Genomic DNA, 19,221 nt, shown 5'->3' on the forward strand with positions numbered 1-19,221 from the left:
GATGTGTGGAAATAAAAAAAGCGTGGTTGAGAGAGCAGAAGAGGGTGTTGTGAAATGGTTTGGGCACATGGAGAGAATGAGTGAGGAAAGATTGACCAAGAGGATATATGTGTCGGAGGTGGAGGGAACGAGGAGAAGTGGGAGATCAAATTGGAGGTGGAAAGATGGAGTGAAAAAGATTTTGTGTGATCGGGGCCTGAACATGCAGGAGGGTGAAAGGAGGGCAAGGAATAGAGTGAATTGGATCGATGTGGTATACCAGGGTTGACGTGCTGTCAGTGGATTGAATCAGGGCATGTGAAGCGTCTGGGGTAAACCATGGAAAGCTGTGTAGGTATGTATATTTGCGTGTGTGGACGTGTATGTATATACATGTGTATGGGGGTGGGTTGGGCCATTTCTTTCGTCTTGTTTCCTTGCGCTACCTCGCAAACGCTGGAGACAGCGACGAAGCAAAAAAAAAAAAAAAGACATACAACACATTCACTGATAGCAGTAGTCACTACATCTACCATGCTAGACCTACTGGGTCATAATGATATTATTCTTATAAACATTTCACTGGATCAGTTGAGGGCTAGTCCTACTGGTCAAAATAAGCAGGCCTTTAGTGTGCATAGATCACCTTCGCAAAATTGGTGAGTCCACTATCTTCCAAAGCAGGTATGAAAAGAAATTGTCAGGAATGCATATCTAATTCCCATATCTATATGATCAACTCAACTTTGCATAGATTCACTGTACATGCATTTTTCAAGGAATGAATCCCCATCCAATGCAGGCAGTTTCTCTTAAAAAATGTTGAAAACCACACTAACAATAAAGCTTTGAATTCTGCTAAGTCATTTTTAAAACCTCACCAATACCAAAAATATGAACTAAGAATTATTTCATAATAATAACATATTTCAGATGCTTGAATTACATCAAAATATTCAAAAGTAAATTGCAGGATTTCACTAAACAGCCTTTTCAAACTTAAAAATTCACACAAACATATTACATGACTTTACAAACCACAGAAAATTTTAGGAGTTTACTGTATACACAAAAATGAGTAGCTATTACCAAATTTCTTAATAATGTTTGCTCTGTTTCAACTATAGCCCATGCATCTCGTCATGTACTAGGATACACTTCTGGGATGGCAACTGTGCATGAGTAGAGTCATTTTCTAATGAGCCAATAATGCTGTAAAAATGTTTAGTTTCTTCACTTTTCCTTCTAGCTTATGTATCTATTTGCTTCTGCTTCTCAATTATCTTTTGCTTCTGCTTCTCAATTATCTCTGACAGTCTCTCTATTTCAGAGTATGTGATATCTAAGTTGCCCATTTGGACTTAATGAGTAATGCCACATTTATCTCTTTTGCTGTATGATTTGATTTTAGGATAGTGCATCAAAATAATCAAAATTACCTGCTGAAAGTGAGACCTTATGTGGTATTTCATTTTATTTTTCTAACAACTCTATCTTGAAGTTTAGAAATATGACATAAGAAATGTATTGAAGTCATAAAGACATTACATTTCCAAAATAAAATTACAGATCTCACTATAATTTTGCCAAAAATCAATTTCTAGTGCACTCACCTAAAAGAGACAAGAATGATGATATAGCAAGCATAAAGCATTATATGAAAAGACAAATGCAAAAATCTGTAAAAAAAAAAAAAAAAAGGAAATCATACACCACATATCCTTATAAACTGATAGAAATATCATAGTAATGAAATTTTATTCTTTTAGATGGATGAATGTAAATCTGAATGTCAAAGATGGGGAAATGAGTTTTGAAGATTGAACAGCTGCTTTTCTCCAGGGCAGTCTTGTCATCTTTAAAGGCATCTATTAGATTTCTAGTTGTCAAAAACCTCTAAATCCGTGCATTCTTGTGAGGTTAATACCTCTCCCCTTTGCTAACCACTCATTCTCTACTTATTGTGGCCTACACATTGGCTTGGTTCCATCTTTCTTTCAGTCATTAGCCTCCATTTAACAATGCTGGCATTGCCCCATAAGCTGACACACCAGATGCCTGACTGCCTCATAATTCTCAGAAAATGAATGCTACCCCAATGGTGGTTACCACTGGATAAGGGTAACTTTTCCAACAGTTACCCAAAACAATGCTTGCAAGACACCAACCAGGAAGGAAACAGTTTTCCATTATTAAAAACTCACATTTCATTTCAAAGTCTGTACCATAAGCTTAAAGAGCATACCAACATCAAGGAGGAGGGTTAGAACTATATGGCAAAAAACAGGTACCATATCATCCTGTAGCACATTAGTAGCACTCTGTCTCAAACTTGGTAAGCCAGACACTGTGTAAGGTAGGGTCCTCAACATCTATGGTAAAGTTTTGGTAATTAAAAAGTTTATAAAATGCCAAAGACCTCTTTTGGTAACCCCTTCAGGAAAAGGCTAGAATGGAAGCTATCTTCCTGACTTCATGGGCTCAAATATACAGGCCAGGTCTGACCAACTAAACAAATCTTTTAACCCAAGAGAAAATGTTCTTTGCTGAGAGGGATTTCAAGCTTCCTAAACAACCAAAAATGAGTTCCCTCAACAATTTCTCATGACCTCAGTGAGTGAATTCTCTCAGATATTATATATAAACACTACACCCTAAGTGAATCACATATGGATACTTATTCATGGCAAGGTGGAAGAACCTAGAAAAACAAGAAGGCTGGTAAAGTCCATATCGTTCAGAGATCCCATGAATTATGAGGCAGTAATCATGACAGTGTGTCAGCCAGTAAGAATACCAGGTGGCATTTCTTTATGAAGACATCATCACTGAGGGGAGGTTACTGATTGGCAAAAAAGTGAATCCAGACTGAGCAGCATGCCACAACTGCTGAATAGGTGGCTAGCAAATGGTGAGAGGCAAAAGGTTATAGGTTTCTAAGCTAGGCACTTTAGAGAATCTCTCAAAGCTCATAAGACACACTGACCTAAGAGAAATAATTATATTGGTTATGACTGAATGTCACAGCAAAAGGAGTAGAAGACTCAATACACCAGAGAAAATTCTGTTGTTAAAAAGTTCTTCTTTCACATTTTGTCTCCTCTTATGACAAAAAAGACCTTCTCCAACTATTTTTCTTTTATTTCGGGTTCAGTTCGTGCAGATCCAGCAATATTAAAAGTGGTAATGCCATGGACTGCAAGGTGAGTCATAACATTCAACCATACCTATAAGTAACTGATAGGCTTCATACATGTTTTTACTGTATTGCAGGCTCATTAATAAGAATATTTACCCAGCTGTCATGTGCACTTCCCATCCCAGAAGTTTATTCTATTATATGTAAAGACACACAAAGCTAGTCTAAGCAGGGAGTACCTAGACGTTAACCCTTTTACTTTCCTTTGATCCCTCTCTTACCTATTTTCAGTGTCAAATAATCCTTATTTTTTCACACATCTATAAGACTTACTCTTGTTTCCTTTCATTCAGCTCAAGACACAAATGGAAACATCTCTCTTCTTACCTGTTCCTCTCCACAGACCAAATTTTCCATATTTCTCTGAATTTTGATGCTTTATCATGTGAAAAAATTAAATATCTAAAAATAACACTAATAGTATATTAATATTCAGATGTTTTAAAAATATGTTATCAGCAATAGGACTAGGTCTTAAAGAAATGCATGACTGATATCCCTCAAGATGCAAGTAGCAAGCTAAACATTCTGTCAGTGACATCTAACACTGAGCATTTGAAAAGCATTAAAGTTCAGCAAATATTATTCTTGATATCACAAGGGTTATCTAATATCTAAGCTTACATTGCAATTATAGAATATAATCATGCAAGTTAATACAAATATGATTACACTGTAATATGAAAAAGTAGTTAACCAGGAGAGTTACAATAAAATATTAGCATCTCTTGTTCCAGAAGAAAACACTGTAAAGGGAACAATGTGCATGTGCGTGTGATTATCATTTGTGTGGTACAAGGAGAGAGTTTTACACTCATGTTGCCCTATTTTGTATCCTTGCATATATGTACCACGTCTTTACTCTTACATGCTGTACACTTTTCTTGAACATGCCAGCAATGCTTCCCCCAAATATCTCCCATTCCTCAACCACTCCCCTTGTTTAGTTTACTCTCACCTTTTGCCATTCTACCAACACCCAATCTCTCTTGGTATTTCTTCACACATGTCTCTTCCAAGTTCACTTACTTTCACCACTCTCTTCTAGCTAACATCATTTCCTCTCTTCTAAAATCCCTGAAATTCTTTACGATTGCCTCCACCAGGTAATGATTAGACATCCCATCAGCTGCCCCTCTCAACTCATTCACATTCAAGGGTCATTCTATTGCATGCCAATCAATAAGTTTACAATCCACTAATGCCCTATAACCATCTTTTCTACTCACCTATGTATACTTATATATGTCCCACATATTAAACCAAGCATTCCCTATCACCAGTCCTTTTTGGCTTACTATATATAGATATAGATATATAGAAGGCAAATGAGAGTTGGGGTGAGAGAGTATCATTAAATTTTAGAGAGAATAAAAAGATGTTCTGGAAGGAGGTAAATAAAGTGCGTAAGACAAGGGAGCAAATGGGAACTTCAGTGAAGGGGGCTAATGGGGAGGTGATAACAAGTAGTGGTGATGTGAGAAGGAGATGGAGTGAGTATTTTGAAGGTTTGTTGAATGTGTTTGATGATAGAGTGGCAGATATAGGATGTTTTGGTTGAGGTGGTGTGCAAAGTGAGAGGGTTAGGGAAAATGATTTGGTAAACAGAGAAGAGGTAGTAAAAGCTTTGCGGAAGATGAAAGCCAGCAAGGCAGCAGGTTTGGATGGTATTGCAGTGGAATTTATTAAAAAAGGGGGTGACTGTATTGTTGACTGGTTGGCAAGGTTATTTAATGTATGTATGATTCATGGTGAGGTGCCTGAGGATTGGCGGAATGCGTGCATAGTGCCATTGTACAAAGGCAAAGGGGATAAGAGTGAGTGCTCAAATTACAGAGGTATAAATATGTTGAATATTCCTGGGAAATTATATGGGAGGGTATTGATTGAGAGGATGAAGGCATTTACAGAGTATCAGATTGGGGAAGAGCAGTGTGGTTACAGAAGTGGTAGAGGATGTGTGGATCAGGTGTTTACTTTGAAGAATGTATGTGAGAAATACTTAGAAAAGCAAATGGATTTGTATGTAGCATTTATGGATCTGGAGAAGGCATATGATAGAGTTGATAGAGATGCTCTGTGGAAGGTACTAAGAATATATGGTGTGGGAGGCAAGTTGTTAGAAGCAGTGAAAAGTTTTTATCGAGGATGTAAGGCATGTGTACGTGTAGGAAGAGAGGAAAGTGGTTGGTTCTCAGTGAATGTAGGTTTGTGGCAGGGGTGTGTGATGTCTCCATGGTTGTTTAATTTGTTTATGGATGGGGTTGTTAGGGAGGTGAATGCAAGAGTTTTGGAAAGAGGGGCAAGTATGCTGTCTGTTGTGGATGAGAGAGCTTGGGAAGTGAGTCAGTTGTTGTTCGCTGATGATACAGCGCTGGTGGCTGATTCATGTGAGAAACTGCAGAAGCTGGTGACTGAGTTTGGTAAAGTGTGAGAAAGAAGAAAGTTAAGAGTAAATGTGAATAAGAGCAAGGTTATTAGGTACAGTAGCTTTGAAGGACAAGTCAATTGGGAGGTAAGTTTGAATGGAGAAAAACTGGAGGAAGTAGTGTTTTAGATATCTGGGAGTGTATCTGACAGCGGATGGAACCATGGAAGCGGAAGTGGATCATAGGGTGGGGGAGGGGGCGAGAATTCTGGGAGCCTTGAAGAATGTGTGGAAGTCGAGAACATTATCTCGGAAAGCAAAAATGGGTATGTTTGAAGGAATAGTGGTTCCAACAATGTTGTATGGTTGCGAGGCGTGGACTATGGATAGAGTTGTGCGCAGGAGGATGGATGTGCTGGAAATGAGATGTTTGAGGACAATGTGTGGTGTGAGGTGGTTTGATCGAGTAAGTAACGTAAGGGTAAGAGAGATGTGTGGAAATAAAAAGAGCGTGGTTGAGAGAGCAGAAGAGGTTTGTTTTGAAATGGTTTGGTCACATGGAGAGAATGAGTGAGGAAAGATTGACCAAGAGGATATATGTGTCGGAGGTGGAGGGAACGAGGAGAAGAGGGAGACGAAATTGGAGGTGGAAAGATGGAGTGAAAAAGATTTTGTGTGATCGGGGCCTGAACATGCAGGAGGGTGAAAGGAGGGCAAAGAATAGAGTGAATTGGAGCGATGTGGTATACCGGGGTTGACGTGCTGTCAGTGGGTTCAATCAAGGCATGTGTATGGGGGTGGGTTGGGCCATTTCTTTCGTCTGTTTCCTTGCGCTACCTCGCAAACGTGGGAGACAGCGACAAAGCAAAAAAAAAGTATTATATATATATATATATATATATATATATATATATATATATATATATATATATATATATATATATATTTTGCTTTGTCGCTGTCTCCCACGTTAGTGAGGTAGCACAAGGAAACAGACGAAAGAATGGCTCAACCCACCTACATACACATTTATATAAATACACGTCCACACATGCAAATATACATACCTATACATCTCAACATATATACACATACAGACATATATACACATGAACATAATTCATACTGGCTGCCTTTATTCATTCCCATCGCCATCCCGCCACACATGAAATAAAAAACCCCTCCCCCTCATGTGTGCGAGGTAGTGCTAGGAAAAGACAACAAAGGCCACATTCATTCACACTCAGTCTCTAGCTGTCATGTAATAATGCACCAAAACCATAGCTCCCTTTCCACATTCTGGCCCCACAGAACTTCCCATGGTTTACCCCAGGCGCTTCACATACCCTGGTTCAATCCATTGACAGCACGTCCACCCTAGTATACCACATCATTCCATTTCACTCTATTCCTTGCACGTCTTTCACCCTCCTGCATGCTCAGGCCCCGATTGCTCAAAATCTTTTTCACCCCATCCTTCCACCTCCAATTTGGTCTCCCACTTCTCATTCCCTCCACCTCTGACACATATATCCTCTTTGTTAATCTTTCCTCACCCATTCTCTCCATTTGACCAAACCATTTCAACACACTCTTTTCTGCTATCTCAACCGCACTCTTTTTATTACCACACATCTCTCTCACTCTTTCATTACTTACTCGATCAAACCACCTCACACCACATATTGTCCTCAAACATCTCATTTCCAGCACACCCACCCTCCTCCGCACAACTCTATCTATAGCCCACGCCTCACAACCATATAACATTGTTGGAACAACTATTCCTTCAAACATACCCATTTTTGCTTTCCGAGATAATGTTCTTGACTTCCACACCTTCTTCAATGCTCCCAGAACTTTCGCCCTCCTCCCCCCACCCTATGATTTACTTCCGCTTCCATGGTTACATCCACTGCAAAATCCAGTCCCAGATATCTAAAACACTTTACTTCCTCCAGTTTTTCTCCATTCAAACTTACCTCTCAATTGTCTTGTCCCTCAACCCTACTGTACCTAATAACCTTGCTCTTATTCACATTTGTACTCAGCCTTCTTCTTTCACACACTTTAACAAACTCAGTCACCAGCTTCTGCAGTTTCTCACACGAATCAGCCACCAGTGCTGTATCATCAGCGAACAACAACTGACTCACTTTCCAAGCTCTCTCATCCACAACAGACTGCATACTTGCCTCTCTCTCCAAAACTCTTGCATTCACCTCCCTAACAACCCCATCCATAAACAAATTAAACAACCATGGAGACATCACACACCCCTGCCGCAAACCTACATTCACTGAGAACCAATCACTTTCCTCTCTTCCTGCACATGCACATGCCTTACATCCTCGATAAAAACTTTTCACTGCTTCTAACAACTTGCCTCCCACACCATATATTCTTAATACCTTCCACAGAGCATCTCTATCAACTCTATCATATGCCTTCTCCAGATCCATGAATGCTACATGCAAATCCATCTGCTTTTCTAAGTATTTCTCACATACATTCTTCAAAGCAAAAACCTGATCCAAACATCCTCTACCACTTCTGAAACCACACTGCTCTTCCCCAATCTGATGCTCTGTACAAGCCTTCACCCTCTTAATCAATACCCTCCCATATAATTTACCAGAAATTCTCAACAAACTTATACCTCTGTAATTTGAGCACTCACTCTTATCCCCTTTGCCTTTGTACAGTGGCACTATGCAAGCATTCCGCCAATCCTTAGGCACCTCACCATGAGTCATACATACATTGAGTAACCTTACCAACCAGTCAACAATACAGTCACCCCCTTTTTTAATAAATTCCACTGCAATACCATCCAAACCTGCTGCCTTACCGGCTTTCGTCTTCCGCAAAGCTTTTACTACCTCTTCTCTGTTTGCCAAATCATTCTCCCTAACCCTCTCACTTTGCACACCACCTTGACCAAAACACCCTATATCTGCCACTCTATCATCAAACACATTCAACAAACCTTCAAAATACTCACTCCATCTCCTTCTCACGTCACCACTACTTGTTATCACCTCCCCATTAGCCCCCTTCACTGAAGTTCCCATTGATTCCCTTGTCTTACTCACATTATTTACCTCCTTCCAAAACATCATTTTAAACTCCCTAAAATTTAATGATACTCTCTCATCCCAACTCTCATTTGCCCTCTTTTTCACCTCTTGCACCTTTCTCTTGACCTCCAGTCTCTTTCTTTTACACATCTCCCACTCATTTGCATTATTTCCTTGCAAAAGTCATCCTAATGCCTCTCTCTTCTCTTTCACTAACAATCTTACTTCTTCATCCCACCACTCTACCCTTTCTAATCTGCCCACCTCCCACGCTTCTCATGCCACAAGCATCTTTTGCGCAAGCCATCACTGCTTCCCTAAATACATCCCATTCCTCCCCCACTCCCCTTATGTCCTTTGTTCTCACCTTTTTCCATTCTGTACTCATTCTCTCCTAGTACTTCCTCACACAAGTCTCCTTCGCAAGCTCACTTACTCTCACCACTCTCTTCACCCCAACATTCTCTCTTCTTTTCTGAAAACCTCTACAAATCTTTACTTTCGCCACCACAAGATAATGATCAGACATCCCTCCAGTTGCACCTCTCAGCACATTAACATCCAAAAGTCTCTCTTTCACGCGCCTATCAATTAACGTGTAATCCAATAACACTCTCTGGCCATCTCTCCTACTTTCATACATATACTTACGTATAACTCTCTTTTTAAACTATGTATTCCCAATCACCAGTCCTTTTTCAGCACATAAATCTACAAGCTCTTCACCATTTCCATTTACAACACTGAACACCCCATGTACACCAATTATTCCATCAACTGCCACATTACTCACCTTTGCATTCAAATCACCCATCACTATAACCCGGTCTCGTTCATCAAAACTACTAACACGCTCATTCAGCTGCTCCCAAAACACTTGCCTCTCATGATCTTTCTTCTCATGCCCAGGTGCATATGCACCAATAATCACCCATCTCTCTCCATCCTCTTTCAGTTTTACCCATATCAATCTAGAGTTTACTTTCTTACACTCTATCACATACTCCCACCACTCCTGTTTCAGGAGTAGTGCTACTCCTTCCCTTGCTCTTGTCCTCTCAGTAACCCCTGACTTTACCCGCAAGACATTCCCAAACCACTCTTCCCCTTTACCCTTGAGCTTCGTTTCACTCAGAGTCAAAACATCCAGGTTCCTTTCCTCAAACATACTACCTATCTCTACCTATTTCTAAGAGTCCATGGGGAAAATGAAACATGATAAGTTCCCTAGTGCACTTTCATGAAATAATCACATCATCAGGGGAGATACAAGAAAGAAATATAACAGTCAGTTGATATACAACAAAGAGACGTAGGTAGGACACCATTTGGTAAGCAAGTTAATGTCCAAGACAGACAACGACCCTATTATAAACTCATTATGTGGACAAGCAGACAACGACCCTTATATAAACTCATTATGTGGACAAGAAGGTGAAAAGTTTACAAATTTTATCAACAATAAAGTTATCTAATTTGTATAGAACTTCACTAATATTGTTATAATTCTTTGTGTATAAAAGACTATATTTGAATTCAATAGAGAATATTAAGCTAAAAAATTTGGCAATGGGTAACCCTCTTTGACCAGTTCTAAGTAATCTTTATATGGAATTTTTTAAAAAAATTACTAAAAGGATATCTTACCTTCTAATGCAATTTGGTTTAGGTATGTGGTTTCTCCCCTTACTTAACAATTTAGTACCTTCCATCAAATTTACTATAGAAAATGAACTAAGGGTATGCTAACATTTTTAGATTGCATGATCCATAGGCAAGGAAACAAGTTTAAGTTTAGCATATACAGAAAACTTACCAGTGTATGCTCATATATCCATTATTACTCATCTCAACAAGACAGAGTTAAATTATCATCATTTCAGGCTATGTTCCTTAGGGCATTACGTATTTGCAGTCCAGAGTTTATCAATGTTGGGTTTGAGAAGATCTATTCTATTGGATCTAAGCTAAAGTACCCTAGATCTTTCATTGATAAATCCCATAAGTTAGAGTTGAACCCAAACCTCCCATTGACACCAAGAATCTCTCAGTTCTCCCTTTTCATAATAATTTTACTTTACTTCCCATGTTGCTTAAATCCTTTAATGTAAATGTTGCCTTCAGTGACAATAATACAATAAAGAATATTTCAATCAGGAACTCACCAGAAAATTCTCTTGCATGCATCTATAAAGTGCCATGTAGAAATTGTGATAAGTTATATGTTGGGCAGACTGGTAAGGATCTTTCTGTTAGACTTAAGCAACATAAATATAGTATAAGAAAAGGACAAGAATCAAATGCCTTGTTTAATCACGTTAAAAACTATGATCATTGTATTGACTGGAGTAATGCAATCTTAGTTATTAACTCTAACTCCAGTACAACCAAAAATATCATTGAATCTTCTATCATTAAATACACAAAGAATTATAACCTTAATAATAGTGAAGGTTATACAAATTGGATAACTTTATTGTTGATAAAATTTGTAAACAATTCACCTTCTTGTCCATATAATAAGTTTAGGATACGCTCGTTGTCTGTCTTGGACAATCACTTTTTTACCAAATGGTGTCCTAGTTACGTCTTCGTTGTATATCATATATTTGTTTATTTATTTATTTTGCTTTGTCACTGTCTCCTGCATTAGGGAGGTAGCGCAGGGAAACAGACGAAAGAATGGCCCAACCCGCCCACATACACATGTATATACATACACGTCCACACACACAAATATACATACCTATACATCTCAATGTACACATATATATACACACACAGACATATACATATATACACATGTACATAATTCATACTGTCTGCCTTTATTTGTTCCCATCGCCACCTCGCCACACATGGAATAACAACCCCCTCCCCCCTCATGTGTGCGAGGTAGCGCTAGGAAAAGACACCAAAGGCCTCATTCGTTCACACTCAGTCTCTAGCTGTCATGTAATAATGCACCGAAACAACAGCTTCCTTTCCAAATCCAGGCCCCACACAACTTTCCATGGCTTACCCCAGACGCTTCACATGCCCTGATTCAATCCATTGACAACACGTCGACCCCGGTATACCACATCGTTCCAATTCACTCTATTCCTTGCATGCCTTTCACCCTCCTGCATGTTCAGGCCCCAATCACTCAAAATCTTTTTCACTCCATCTTTCCACCTCCAATTTGGTCTCCCACTTCTCCTCGTTCCCTCCACTTCTGACACATATATCCTCTTGGTCAATCTTTCCTCACTCATTCTCTCCATGTGACCAAACCATTTCAAAACACCCTCTTCTGCTCTCTCAACCACACTCTTTTTATTTCCACACATCTCTCTTACCCTTACATTACTTACTCGATCAAACCACCTCACACCACACATTGTCCTCAAACATCTCATTTCCAGCACATCCACCCTCCTGTGCACAACTCTATCCATAGCCCACGCCTCACAACCATACAACATTGTTGGAACCACTATTCCTTCAAACATACCCACTTTTGCTTTCCAAGATACTGTTCTCGACTTCCAAACATTCCTCAAGGCTCCCAGAATTTTCGCCCCCTCCCCCACCCTATGATTCACTTCCGCTTTCATGGTTCCATCCGCTGCCAGATCCACTCTCAGATTTCTAAAACACTTTACTTCCTCCAGTTTTTCTCCATTCAAACTTACCTCCCAATTGGCTTAACCCTCAACCCTACTGTACCTAATAACCTTGCTCTTATTCACATTTACTCTTAACTTTCTTCTTTCACACACTTTACCAAACTCAGTCACCAGCTTCTGCAGTTTCTTACATGAATCAGCCACCAGCGCTGTATCATCAGCGAACAACAACTGACTCACTTCCCAAGCTCTCTCATCCACAACAGACTTCATACTTGCACCTCTTTCCAAAACTCTTGCATTCACCTCCCTAACAACCCCATCCATAAACAAATTAAACAACCATGGAGACATCACACACCCCTGCTGCAAACCTACATTCACTGAGAACCAATCACTTTCCTCTCTTCCTACATGTACACATGCCTTACATCCTCGATAAAAACTTTTCACTGCTTCTAACAACTTGCCTCCCACACCATATATTCCTAAAACCTTCCACAGAGCATCTCTATCAACTCTATCATATGCCTTCTCCAGATCCATAAATGCTACATACAAATCCATTTGCTTTTCTAAGTATTTCTCACATACATTCTTCAAAGCAAACACCTGATCCACACATCCTCTACCACTTCTGAAACCATACTGCTCTTCCCCAATCTGATGCTCTGTACATGCCTTCACCCTCTCAATCAATACCCTCCCATATAATTTACCAGGAATACTCAACAAACTTATACCTCTGTAATTTGAGCACTCACTCTTATCCCCTTTGCCTTTGTACAATGGCACTATGCAAGCATTCCGCCAATCCTCAGGCACCTCACCATGAATCATACATACATTAAATAACCTTACCAACCAGTCAACAATACAGTCACCCCCTTTTTTAATAAATTCCACTGCAATACCATCCAAACCCGCTGCCTTGCTGGCTTTCATCTTCCGTAAAGCTTTTACTACCTCTTCTCTATTTACCAAATCATTTTCCCTAACCCTCTCACTTTGCACACCACCTCACCCAAAACACCCTATATCTGCCACTCTATCATCAAACACATTCAACAAACCTTCAAAATACTCACTCCATCTCCTTCTCACATCACCACTACTTGTTATCACCTCCCCATTAGCCCCCTTCACTGAAGTTCCCATTTGCTCCCTTGTCTTATGCACTTTATTTACCTCCTTCCAAAACATCTTTTTATTCTCCCTGAAATTTAATGATACTCTCTCACCCCAACTCTCATTTGCCCTCTTTTTCACCTCTTCCACCTTTCTCTTGACTGCCTGCCTCTTTCTTTTATACCTCTCCCACTTATTTGCATTTTTTCCCTGCAAAAATCGTCCAAATGCCTCTCTCTTCTCTTTCACTAATAATCTTACTTCTTCATCCCACCACTCACTACCTTTTCTAATCAACCCACCTCCCACGCTTCTCATGCCACAAGCATCTTTTGCGCAATCCATCACTGCTTACCTAAATACATCCCATTCCTCCCCCACTCCCCTTACCTCCTTTGTTCTCACCTTTTCCCATTCTGTACTCAGTCTCTCCTGGTACTTACTCACACAAGTCTCCTTCCCAAGCTCACTTACTCTCACCACTCTCTTCACCCCAACATTCTCTCTTCTTTCCTGAAAACCCCCACAAATCTTCACCTTTGCCTCCACAAGATAATGATCAGACATCCCTCCAGTTGCACCTCTCAGCACATTAACATCCAAAAGTCTCTCTTTCGTGCGTCTATCAATTAACACATAATCCAATAACGCTCTCTGGCCATCTCTCCTACTTACATACATATACTTATGTATATCTCGCTTTTTCAACCAGGTATTCCCAATCACCAGTCCCTTTTCAGCACATAAATCTACAAGCTCTTCACCATTTCCATTTACAACACTGAACACTCCATGTATACCAATTATTCCCTCAACTGCCACATTACTCACCTTTGCATTCAAATCACCCATCACTATAACCCGGTCATGTGCATCAAAACCACTAACACACTCATTCAGCTGCTCCCAAAACACTTGCCTCTCATGATCTTTCTTCTCATGCCCAGGTGCATATGCACCAATAATCACCCATCTCTCTCCATCAACTTTCATTTTTACCCATATCAATCTAGAATTTACTTTCTTACACTCTATCACATAGTCCCGAAACTCCTGATTCGGGAGTAGTGCTACTCCTTCCCTTGCTCTTGTCCTCTCACTAACCCCTGACTTTACTCCCAAGACATTCCCGTTGTATATCAACTGACTGTTATATTTATTTCTTGTATCTCCCCTGATGATGTGATTATTACATGAAAAAGTACTTGGGAACTTATCATGTTTCATTTTCCCCGTGAACTCATAGGAATATACTTGATCATGTCCAAAATTGTGATCCTTTCCAGTATGTATAAATTCTGTTATTATCATACTCAGTCATTGTCTCCCTCATTAGCGAGGTAGCGCATGGAAACAAACGAACAAAACCCAACCCACCCACATACACATGTATATACATAAATGCCCAAACACGCACATATACATACATACAAACACAGACATATACATATATACACATGTACATATTAATAATTGCTGCATTCACCCATTCCCGTCGCCACCCCGCCACACATGAAATAACTAACCCAGCCCATGGGAAACAGAAACACTACCCCTTGCTTGAGCAAGGTAGCACCAAGAACACAGACAAAAAGGCCATATGCGTTCACACTCAGCTCCCTATCCACATCTAGGCCCACAGACCTTTCCATGGTTTACGCCAGATGCTTTACATGCCCTGGTTCAGTCCACTGAAAGCAAATCCACCCCAGTATACCATATCATTCCAATTCACTCTATTCCTTGCTTGCCTCTCACCCTCCTGTATGTTCAAGCCCCAATCGCTCAAAACTTTTTTCACTCAATCCTTCCACCTCCAATTTGGTCTCTTGCTTCTCCTTGTTCCCTCCACCTCTGACACATGTATAGGTACACCAACGAATTTCCAGCAACTGATGGTTTGGCACCTCCTTTAGTCCAGACAAAATTACGTGGGAATATTGAAATTACCACAGCCACCACTTCTGGGAGCATTGAAAAATGTGTGGAAAGGGAGAACTTTGTCTCGGAGAGGAAAAATATTTCAATTTGAAGGAATAGTGGTTCAAACAATATTTACATTCTTTACACAGCACTTGTTGGTGGTGGTACCGAAATTCTGTGAGATTCTTAGCATATTTTGCTTAAATTTAACCCTAGCTGTGGGTTCTAAGACATATGAGAGAGTCAGTTGTGATGTCAAACATAAACACCATTCCATATCAATCAAAGATAAAGTAGAACTGTTGAAAAAATGGACCATGGTGTTTTGACGCGTAAGCTACAGTATTGGTTCATCGAATGTTTATGATATAAAGAAGCAAAGGGAAAAATATTGAAATTCTATGCTGACAGCGATTCCAAAAAGCAAATGACGATTAGAAAATCTATGAAAGATGGTGAGAGTAATGACCATGATCAAGTGATGATGGAATGGTTTCGACAGCATCAGAGTGATGGAGTGGACTTGTCAGGTGTCATGATAATGGACCAGGCTAAGTTGTTCCATAAAGAACTTAAATTACAACATGAGCGTGACTATAGTGAAGTATGGCTTCAAAGATTCATGAAGCGTCATGAAATTTCCATTAATAAAATGTGCGGAGAAAAGCTGACTGCAAACCACAAAGGAGCTGCTGAGTATGTGGACGAACTTGCAAAACTCATAGCTGACAAGCCCTGAGCAGGTGTATAATGCATGCAAAACTGCATTATTTGGTGATGCACACCTAGGAAAACAATACAACAGAAGACAAAGAAGGCCCCACAGGATTCAAACAATCCAAGGACAGACTTACCACCTTAGGGTGCTCAAACATTTGATATTTGTTTAATTCAAATTTCTAGCAGTCCATGGTATACTTTAGACACATGGGAGATGTGTAATTAGTGGGTTAGAGGTGTGTTGATGAATTATCATTATGTGACCACGGTTGGTCCAGCAAAATGGTTAATCTGGCAAGGCTTTGGAACCAAAAGTGCCAGAAAATTGGTGGTGTACCAGTATCCTTTTCATCAATCTTTCCTCACTTATTCTCTCCACATTATCAAACCTGAAATTTTCAATAAACCCATTTCTGCTCTCTCAACTACTCTTTTTATTTCCACACATTTCTCTTACCCTTTCATTACTTACTTGATCAAACCACTTCACACCATATATTGTCCTCAAATATTTCGTTTCCAACACATCCACCCTCCTCCACACAACCCTATCTATAGCCCATGCCTCACAACCATATAACATTGTTCGAACCACTATTCCTTCAAACATACCCATTTTTGCTCTCCGAGACAATGTTCTTCCCTTCCACACATTCTTCATCGCTCCCAGAACCTTCGCCTCCTCCCTCACCCAGTGACTCACTTCCGCTTCCATCTGCTGCTAAGTCCACTCCCAGATATCTAAAACACTTCACTTCCTCCAATTTTTCTCCATTCAAACTTACATCCTTATCAACTTGTCCCTCAACTCTACTGAACCTAATAACCTTGCTCTTATTCACATTCACTCTCAATTTTTTCTTTTTACACATTTTCAAACTCAGTCACCAGCTTCTGCAGTTTCTTACTTGAATCAGCCACTAAAGTTGTATCATCGGCGAAAAACAACTGACTTACTTCCTAAGCCCTCTCATCCCCAACAGACTGCATACTTGCCTGTCTCTCCAAAACTCTTGTATATACCTCCCTAACCACCCCATCCATGAACAAATTAACCAATCTTGGGGAGATCACGCACCCCTGCCGCAGATCAACATTCATGGGAACCAGTTACTCTCCTCTCTTCCTACTTGTACACATGCCATACATCCTAGGTAAAAACTTTTCAGTTTCTAGCAACTTCCCTCCCACACCATATACTCTTAAAACCTTCCACAAAACGTCTCTATCAACCCTATCATACTCTTTCTCCAGATCCATAAATGCTACATACAAATCCATCTGTTTTTCTAAGTATTTCTCACATGCATTTTTCAAAGCAAACACCTGATCCACACATCCTCTACCACCTCTGACACCACACTGGTCTTTCCCAGTCTGATGCTTAATACATGCCTTCACCCTTCTCAATCAATACCCTCCCATATAATTTCCCAGGAATACTCAACAAACTTATGCCTTTGTAGTTTGAACACTCACCTTTATCCCCTTTGCCTTTGTACAATGGCACTATGCATGCATTCCGCCAATCCTCAGGCTTCATCATGGTCCATACATACAATGAATATCCTTACCAACCAATCAACAAAATCTCTTCATTGCATTAAATCACACAAAATAGGCTAAAATAAAAGAAAACTACAGTTTGTAGGTCAGTCTTCAAACTAAACTTCTCTAACATGTCTTAAGAAACAAAATAACTAAAGTTTCACCCACCATACTTCTAGAAGCAGGAGAATTGACAAAGTTCTGCTGAGAACCATGGCCATTCTGATAGGGGAACGTTTGGAAGTTATTGCCAGCCTGTTGTGGATCCATTTCTTCACGGAATCCAAGGAGATGGAAAGTTGCATATGGGCAGATTTCATCATCACCACCTAAATATATGATTTTATAATTATAATGCTATGTCTACAAAAAGTTTCAATACAAAAAAAATTTATTCAAAAAGTTATGCAAAAACACTTTTTTAGTACTAAGTTAGAAACTGAGCAGAGATCACATGTAGAACTAATTATGTTTGAAATACTTATACTTTATACCTTTATTTTCAAATAGTGGAATCAACATTGCCATATCCATCTCAGATCCTACTGGGATGAACTTGTTATTATGATAATATTCGCACTACTGATTTTGACATTAAAATGTTAATGTAACAGAAAATCCTTACTCTTTCTATTTCCCTACACCAATACTGGAAAGTAGGGCTTCTCTTTATACATTTGCATATTTACAGATGCAAATGTATCTCTTAAGCTTTTACCTGCATTCACATGCTGCTGTTTTCTTTAACTCAGCACCATATATTCATTACTAATTCAACCAAATAAATCTTTGATACAATCACAACTTATCTATTTATGGTGAAGACTCTAGTCATGGGCAAAACTCCTCATCAAGGCCAGGCCTTGGGCCATAACAAGAACAAAAAAAAGAGAAGTAGAACAGTATATAAGCCAGGCCTTGGGCCATAACAAGAACAAAAAAAAAGAAGTAGAATAGTATATAAGAGTATCTGAGGAGGGAGAAAACATACTTTTGAAAAAGGGGAAGTCATAAAAAAGGAGTAAAATGCACAAAGACAGGTTTTGAAACTAGCCCAGTAGCTTAGTTTTAATGAGACATTGTAATACCAGAAATCCTGACTTGGAGGGTGTAAGATGGTTCCAGGCACCACTTTAACAACCATAAGTTGGAATGGTAATACTTCCTTGGGCTGCTGCTGTTTACAAACTGCTACTTAACCATAACCATGTAATTCATAGTAAATCATGAAGTATTTTAGTTAATTGTACAGTAATTCTTACCGGGCAATTACTTCACTGACTGGTAAATGCATTTGCGTTAAGTGCACTGATGATTCTGTAATAGGTATCAGTGTCAGTACCATCTCCTGCTCTGGCAAGTGGATAACAGTGTGCTCTCCTTCCTTATGGAGTTAAAGAGCACGTAGGAAGCATTCTGTGTTATAACAACGTCTTGTTTCTTATGAGTTGTCAGTGCTGTGCATTATAGAAGCTGCATTGTTGTGAAAGGTATTCCAAGCTACTATGGTTATACCTAAATTGAACATGTCAGCACATAGCGATGGCAATGTAACCCGACCTCCCCAACCTAGATGGTGTGGTGCAGGTCACCTATGTCCATCATGACCAACCTGGGTCCCTCCTTAACATGAAGACAACCTAATCCTGAGACAGATGATCTTTA

General features: G+C 39.6%; 1 protein-coding gene across 1 annotated transcript in view; it reads right to left on the reverse strand.

Annotated features, from left to right (window-relative positions):
* Dscam1 (Down syndrome cell adhesion molecule 1) overlaps window positions 1–19,221 on the reverse strand; it is a 1,447,516-nt gene that overhangs the window by 177,880 nt on the left and 1,250,415 nt on the right. Inside the window, exon 37 of the mRNA XM_071666240.1 lies at window positions 17,725–17,885. Coding sequence (XP_071522341.1) covers window positions 17,725–17,885 — 161 coding nt within the window. The remainder of the gene's footprint in view (window positions 1–17,724; window positions 17,886–19,221) is intronic.

Source organism: Panulirus ornatus, chromosome 11 (assembly GCF_036320965.1).
Source record: "Panulirus ornatus isolate Po-2019 chromosome 11, ASM3632096v1, whole genome shotgun sequence".
NCBI lineage: Eukaryota > Metazoa > Arthropoda > Malacostraca > Decapoda > Palinuridae > Panulirus > Panulirus ornatus.